Here is an 8,592-nt window from a genome sequence, read left to right on the forward strand (position 1 = left end):
TTTGATGAATATAATAAAAAGTAAAACTCGCAGCAGCAATCAAATAGCATCAAAAGAAAGCTGTATTAGTGACAAGAAAAGGAGGTAAAATTCATTTAGGTGGTAGGTTGTATGACCGAGCAATAAACCGTGAAAGCTGCAGTGGTCTGAATGGAGAAAAAGGCTCTGGTCCTTAAGGGGCGAAAAGACTGTGGTCCTGAAGTGGTTAAAAGATAGAGTGTACTTTCTAAACTACAAATATACAAATACAAATATTACAGAATGATGCAAAGTTATAAAACAAAATCTATATAAATGAAAATAAAAATATGAGACACTTTTATGCTTTATTTATTATCTGTACTACACACACAACTCATTATATCATAAGTTTTTTTGTGGGTTTTTTTTTCGCTTTAATTATGGCGTCCCTGTAGCAAAACAAAAAAAAAACTTATTTTGGGGATGAACAGTATGTTTGCCTTTTTTTTCTTTTTTCAGTACTGGTAATAAATTATAAGTATATGGCCAATGACAAACACACAAAAATAGCAATGCTTACACGTTATCAGATCTTTTATAATTAGGCCAAACAAAAATGCAAATATTTAAAGTGTGCCAGGGCTGAATAAAAGAAAAAGTTTTATACATATCTGGGGCTTCCTCCAGCCCCATCCGCTCGGATCGCTCCCACTCCGCCGTCTTCCGCTGTCCCGTCACTTCAGCCAGTCGGGGCCAGTCTACGCAGGAGAAGTGCGCCCTCAACGTATCTCTCCAACGGCTGCTGGAAAGATGCACAAAGAGCGCACTTTTTTATGTAAGACTGGCCGCGACTGACAGAAGTGACGGGACAGCGAAGGACGGCGGAGTGGGAGCGATCCGAGCGGATCTTATTCAGCTCTGGTTCTCTTTAACCTCCCTGGCATTCAATTTCCCCAGAATTTCTGTGCAAAAAGTGATCTAATTTATTTTTATAACCTTTTTTTTTCCTGTAACTTGCCAAAACGTGTCAAGCAAGGGTCTAGTATACCGTGCAAGAGAGTATTAACATGTATGCATGTCAATACTGTTCACAGCATATTTTGTATTGACGTGTATATCCATCAATACCGCCAGGAAGGTTAAGTTAAAAAAAAAAAAAAAAAAAAAAAGGATTTTTACTTTCCTGGGGCTTTTTGCAGCCCCCTGGAATTCTTCTGTGTCCATGACGTCTTCCTGGTTCCCACGGGTAAGCAGTGGCAACCCCGCCGCAAAGCAAGCCTATCGCCTTGAGTCGCCAGCTACTGCGCATGCACAGCTCCAAGCTGCCCACACCCTGATCATGCTCCTGCTGCTGTGACCATTCTGTGCATGCATGCGAAAATCGTTACCGTGCATGTGCAAAGCATCCCTGGCCACGGAAGCCTGAACAGCCGAAAAGCTCGGGGCGCAATAGCCCCCGACTAAAGGCGACGGACCGGCTTTGCGGGGGTCGCTGCTGCTTACCGGAGAGAACCAGGAAGACGTCATGGGCACAGGAGGACTCCAGGGGGCTGCAAAAAGCCTCAGATAAGTTTTTTTTCACTTAAATATTCCTTTACGTGCTGAATACCCTGGTTGCACCTTTGTGAATAGGACCCAGTAATCTTTGGTGATTTCTTACTTTGCGCTGAAGTTTTTGTTCACTTCAGCACGCATGCTTTTCATGTTTTCTGTCAGAGCAGCCCTTATTTCTAGCAGACTATCAGCCTGCTCCCTTATTTGTTGAGCTTGGTTGGTTTTGGCACCTTCATGTAGCTCCTTGCCTGACTTTATAATAAAGGCAACATCAATAATTACAAATAAGGCAGTAAATACTCCAGACACAGCACGGATGGCTCGAGCTGCTTGAGCTGCTATTTCAGCCCCTTGGGCTGCTATCCTCCCCAGCTGAACCAATCTACTTATCTCTACTCCTACAAACACTCCCCTTGCCCCGATTCTGGCTGCATTAACAGCTTCCTGCCCACTCCTTTTAGTTTGCAGAGCTTTGATGGTTTCTATCATCTTTTCGGTATGTTCTTGCAATTTTGTAATCTTATCATTAATTTCTTCTCCCTTCTTGCTTGCTTCCTTGCATTTCTTTTTCATATTTACAGTATCAGCTATAGAAGCAGACGCTCCGGTGACTCCACCAGCTGTAGCCACACCAATGCCAACACCACTGAGAATGAGAGATACGCCCAGCGTCACTGGAATCAGAGCCAGACCAATGATGGATAGAATTCCACCCGCGATTCCAAATGTACTTCCTACAACATTGGTGATGGTGGCTCTCTTATGGAACTTGTCTATGTCCTCGGCAATACTGTACAGCTCAATGACACATTCAGAAATAGCTTTCTTCAGAAGTGCTGTAAGCGCTTCACATTCTTTGAGGTTTTCATTCACCTGTTCACAAAAAACAATTATAATAATAATTAAGATCCTTTCACAAGTTTAACTAGTTACTGCACCAAGAGCAGTATATCTACGTCCCGCAGGACTGTGTTGAAAGCCCCAGGGAAGTAGATATTCGTCTATTGCCACTGCTAGCTCCCACACGCGTTCTCGCCGACCAGTGATGCCGCAATATCAATGATCACCGTCATCAATGAGTTGCCTGCGATCAATGTAGCAAACAAAGTAACATGTACACGCGTTACTTCCTGTTCGTGTACTAACAGTATGCTCAGAAAGATAATGTGTGGTGACATCTTGTGGCTAAATAGTAAAATTACACATATATACCTTTTTATTTAAAGAGATTGTCATGCGTAAAAACATCCCCTGGGGGGTACTTACCTCAGGAGGGGGAAGCCTCAGGGTCCCAATGAGGCTTCCCCCATCCCTGTAGCTGCAGGCAATCCAGCGCTGGCTCCCCCGAAGCATCCCACAATTCTGGCTCGTCAAGCCTGACAAGGCTTAAAATATGTACCTTCCTGGCTCCAGCAGGGGTGCTGTCGCGGCTCTCAGCACGGAGAGAGGCGGAATTAGACGATCTCTGTCGGATCTGCTCTACTACACTGGCGCAGGAGACTTGCGCCTGCGTAGTAGAGCGGACTGACAACGATCGGCTATTTCTTCCTATCTCCAAGCGGAGAGCCGATACTGCGCCTGTGCTGGAGCCGGGAAGGTAAATATTTACATCCCTGCTATTCGGAGGGGCACAGTGAGTCCACCGTGGGACACAGGAGGATGAGGAAGCCTCGATAGGATCCGGAGGCTTCCCCCACCCGAAGGTGGATTCCCAGGGGAAATTTTTTAGTTACAGGTTTTTTTTTTTGTTTTTTTTTTAAACGACATACACATACCATTAAAATTAACCCCTTACCTCCCACACGCTCCCATAGTTATCTAAGTAAAACATTTTGTCATTTAAAATGACAATAAAAAAAAATACATAAATAGTTACCTTAGCAATTAAACTTTTTTAATACATATGTCAAGAGGGTATAATATTGTAATTTTTTAAAAATGGGCTACTAATGGAAGCAAAACTGAAAAAATGCACCTTTATTTCCAAAGAAAATATTGTAGCCATACATTGTACTAGGGAAATATGTTAAATGTTGCAATAACTGGGATGAATGGGCAAATAAAATGTATGGGTTTTATCCACAGTAGAACGTTTTAGTTTAAAAACTATAATGGAGAAATAATGATTTTTTTCAATTTTTTTTTATTATTCTTGTTAAAGGGCAACTGAAGCAAGAGGGATATGGAGGCTGCCATATTTATTTCCTTTTGAGCAATACCAGTTGCCTGGCTATCCTGCTAATCCTCTACCGCTAATACTTTTAGCCATAAACCAGCAAAATAGAAATAAAGCAGTAGTAGTTTACAGCTACAGTGCAAATCAGTCAAGTCGCATACCACTACTTGTCTGTTACAGTAAGTGACCCGCTATCACCCATGCCTGCCCCTCAGTCCCCTTTCCCCTCGTATAAAGAAAGAACAGCCGATACTGAGTATAGATAGTATACAAAAGAAGATAATGCCTAAATGTATAAGTATACAGAAGAATAAAGAAGGATGCCACTGGCTTCTGGATGGAAGTGTGCGGTCTTATCACAGCTGCTCTCCATGCTTCTTCTGATGTGGTACCTGCCACCCTGTTATTAGGATACAGAGTCCAGTACGACTTACCCTACACACTGGCCAATTCAAATAATATCTATGGTAGCCTAAATGTATTTGGCTTCCCAATGGAAATCCTCTGTGCTTTGTCTTACTCCGGTTGTGAACCGAATCCACCAAATTATGATTTATGAAACAATATCGGCTATTACGCACGACCGTATGCTTCATTTCCAGAAGACACGGGACCCTTGGATATAGTATGCTGATAATGTGGGCCTTTCTTTTATGATCTACTTTAGAATTCAGGTGGTAGGTTACTTGTTTCTAACACCTCTGCGGGTTTGTTTTTATGGTTTTGTTGTTGTGAAAGCTTCCATGGAAGTTTTGTCGTTTATTTCGCTTTTTCTTTTTTTCCTTATTGATTTAAAGATGCCTTATTTTCCATCTTCTATATGAATACCTGGGGATATGACTGTACTTATTTTTGTATTCATTTTCCTTCATCAGGACTTTGTTTTATGCTGCGATGCTTGCTTTTCACTATAAATACTCATTTTTGGTATCTTAATAAAAACTCTTTGAAACTAAAAATCCCTAGTCTGCATGAGTGAAAATTGGATAATAGGCTTGGGACAGAGGATCACACTGACGGCCCACACCTGCGCAGTAGCACAGAGCGGTGTGTGCATGGAGGAAAACGCAGTGCAGGAGCAGCTCCATGCTACTGTGGAGACATGTGCTCTTACACTGACACGAGTGCGGCCAGGCAAACCTATTCAAAAAGCAGAAAAAGTGGTCACTGTGAGGTTACCACGGTCACCTGTATGACAAGGAGAGACTAGGAGCCAAATGGTGTTAGATGTTAGACGGTAGTAGTTATACTTACAAAGGTGGGTTGCAGTCTCTGCAACCACCGAATATCGGCAACAGGGAAATAACCATCCCCACTCGGTAGTGATGAGCGTAATGACTTAACCACTTGAGGACCCACCCTTTACCCCCCCTTAAGGACCAGCGCTGGTTTGAGTGATCTGTGCTGGGTGGGCTCTGCAGCCCCCAGCACAGATCAGGGTGCAGGCAGGGAGATCAGATTGCCCCCCTTTTTTCCCCCCTATGGGGATGATGTGCTGGGGGGGTCTGATCTCTCCTGCCTGCTGTGGGTGGCGGGGGGGGCACCTCAAAGCCCCCCTCCGCGGCGAAATCCTCCCCCTCCCTCTCCTACCTGGCCCCCTCCTGGAGATCCGGCTGCACAGGACGCTATCCGTCCTGTGCAGCCAGTGACAGGCTGTCTCCTGTCACATGGCGGCGATCCCCGGCCGCTGATTGGCCGGGGATCGCCGATCTGCCTTACGGCGCTGCTGCGCAGCAGCGCCGTACAAATGTAAACAAAGCGGATTATTTCCGCTTGTGTTTACATCTAGCCTGCGAGCCGCCATCGGCGGCCCGCAGGCTATTCACGGAGCCCCCCGCCGTGATTTGACAGGAAGCAGCCGCTCGTACGAGCGGCTGCTTCCTGATTAATTAGGCTGCAGCTGGCGACGCAGTACTGCGTCGCTGGTCCTGCAGCTGCCACTTTGCCGACGCACGTTATGAGTGTGCGGTCGGCAAGTGGTTAATTACGAGTACTCTAAAGCTCGCGTAATTCGTGAAATTATGATTATGGCCGTCATCGAAATTACGTGAAATTTCACATTTATGGGGAATTTCATAATTATGATCATTTTTCGTAATTACGTTTCCGTAACACAAACAAATCAGAATTTCGGAAATTCGTCCATTCTCAAAATTGTGTTCCAGTCCAGAGCCTCCTGATACATTTAAAGCGACAGCACTTGCAGGTACCTTTGCATTATCAGATATTGCAAGGCCCAAAGCCAAGTGTCTCAGCATGCATGACTGTTAAGTGCACCTTGACAAAGAGCACCTGTCTTAGAAGTGGATGTAGGTAAAGCCTCGTGATGCATTTAAAGTGACAGCATGTGCACCTTTGCATTATCAGATATTGCAAGCTCCAAAACCAAGTGTCTCAACATGAACGCTAAGTGCACCATGGCAAAGAGCACCTGTCTTAGAAGTGGCTGTAGATAGAGCCTCCTGATACATTTAAAGTGACAACATGTGCAGGGAACTTTGCATTATCAGTGATTGCAATCAATGAGTGACTTTCCTGAGTTTAACCATTACCTAAATGTGCATAATTACTATTAGAAACAAAATTACGTCCATTTTCGTAACTCTAATAACTTTTTAAATTACGAACTTATGAAATTTCGCGTGAACCACATAAGGACCGCAGCATTTTGCACAGATCTGTGCTGCGTGGGCTCTTCAGCCCCCAGCACAGATCAGATTTCACGCAGGGCGACCAGACTTCCCTCCTTTTTTCCCCACTAGGGGGATGTCCTGCTGGGGGGGGGTCTGGTCGCGCCACGCTGTGTGGCCGAGCGGGGGGGGGGGGGGGCTCCTCAAAGCCCCCCTCCGCAGCGCTATTCTGCCCTCCCTCTCCTTCCCTCCCTCCCCTCCTTGCTGTGGGCAGCTTCAGCCTATCAGATGCCGGCGATCCCCGGCCAATCAGAGGCCGGGGATCGCCGATCTCCTTTACAGCGCTACTGCGCCGTACGCGTCGTACGATGTAAACACCAGGGATTTCTTCCCCGCGTGTTTACATTTAGCCTGCGAGCCACGATCGGAGGCTCACAGGCTGTTCACGGAAACACCCTCCATGAACTGACATGGAACGGGCGCTCGTACGAGCGGCCGTTTCCATGGAAACACCACTGCGACCTTCGTCCGCCTATCGGCTGACGTTGGTCGTTAAGTGGTTAAACACAAATTTGTGCTGAAAAGCGGAATTACGAAACTGAAATTTTGCTTACGGAATTCCGAATTACAGTTTGTATGGCAATTACGAAGTTAAGAATTTGCGTCGTAGCGGCAAAATTTGCGTCGGTAACTACGGAAACACAAAATTACGAAAATTTAGGCTCAACACTACCGCTCGGTATTCCACATTCTACTGGAACTGAATGGTCGCACTCCTGGTTGGTCCTTTTTTGGTTGTAGATAACACCACACCCGAAAGGTGAACACCTTCAAAGGAGATGTACTATATAGTACTGGGGGGTGAGACCCGTGAAACATGCTGTCCTTTTAATCGTGCTGAAGAAATAATTAAATTTTTTTACATTAACCCTGTGGTTTGGGTTCTTCCATCTGGAATAGTAAAGACACCTCCCTCCACCTTATTATTATTTTTTGTTTCATCACATTACCTATCTTTGGGCGCCTCCACCCCCCAGTACTATTCAAGAAAGGCCTTGTTGTATAGATTTATAGTGTCCCAGAACTGGAATGGCGAGCTCGGGGCACTGTTTTGGGAAGCATCACAATTATTCAGAGGCTTCCCTCCACTGAGTTATCTAACTTTGACTTTTGCTAGTAAGAGTGAATGATCCCATTGACTTACATTGGTTTTAAGTTAAAATGTGAATTCGCTTGCGGCAAAAATCACTTTTTTTAATGTTTGTGAATGGCACCTCACGGTTAATTAATATTATCTACAGTAGCTTACCGATGACAGCAGTTCTCTTTTATCCTCATCTTCCTGCAATAACAAAACATTATGTTAATTGACAAACCTACGAACTTTATGAGATAAGAAAAAGGGGCACTAAGCCACACCCCTGCCACACCACTAACCACGCCCCTGACACCGCACTCACACATACCATAAAAATTTCATAGGAAAAATATATTGTTTTATTGTTCAAACCACACTGGCCCTTTGTCACATTAGTAGTTTTCCTTCATATTAACATTTGAAAATAAGACATTAATTAATTTAGAGAATGGCAAAAAAAAGAGACACATTTTTCAGTAGAAAAATACATATACAGTATGTAATTAGATGTGTACAGTACAACAGTCCTGAAAGAGGGACAATTGAGGAAGAAAGAGGGTCAGAGAGATTGGGTTCCCAAAAAGGACAGTCCCTCCGAAAGAGGGACAGTTGAGAGCTATGAAATTGATATAAAGTAGTTATTGAGAGGTTTTCACAATGCCAAGCAATAAGTAAATGCATTAAGCCTACCATTTTCAGCCTTACTTCCTCTGAGTGCTGATAATTCACAATCTGTGGATGCTCATGCACATTGGCTATAAGAGAAAAAAATATCACACTTGGTTTGTTTATGAGATGTTTATTTGATACCTCATGGTCTGAGCTGAGAAATTTGCAGAGGGCACGGAGCCTTCATATTGTTTGCATTGGCTGGGAGAATACGTAGGCCTCTTTTTTTCCACAGTGGCGGACGGTGGACGGAGGTGGATTCACCGCCTGTTAGCTACTTCCATTCACCAGCTGGTTGTTTGCTAGCGCTCGGTATGGGCAATAAACAGGCGTTCCCCCCTATGGAGTTGCATCTGAACACAGCGCTTACCATGTTCAGACATGACATGAGGTGGATTTTGGCTGCCAGGTAACACCACCGTGGTGTCAAGCGTGATACACACAGTGTTAGCAAACTCTGCCAT

At 44.5% G+C, this 8,592-nt stretch overlaps 1 protein-coding gene across 1 annotated transcript; it reads right to left on the minus strand.

The window, feature by feature from the left end:
• Positions 1-1,617: 1,617 nt before the first annotated feature.
• LOC137504696 (apolipoprotein L3-like) lies at positions 1,618-8,592 on the minus strand. The gene is made up of 4 exons (XM_068233280.1): positions 8,499-8,592; positions 8,150-8,214; positions 7,631-7,663; positions 1,618-2,388 (listed from the first exon to the last, which is right to left on the minus strand). Exons 1-4 carry the CDS (start codon positions 8,590-8,592, stop codon positions 1,618-1,620), a joined length of 963 nt encoding a protein of 320 aa, XP_068089381.1.

This window comes from Hyperolius riggenbachi, chromosome 4 (genome assembly GCF_040937935.1).
Source record: "Hyperolius riggenbachi isolate aHypRig1 chromosome 4, aHypRig1.pri, whole genome shotgun sequence".
NCBI classification, from domain to species: Eukaryota; Metazoa; Chordata; class Amphibia; order Anura; family Hyperoliidae; genus Hyperolius; species Hyperolius riggenbachi.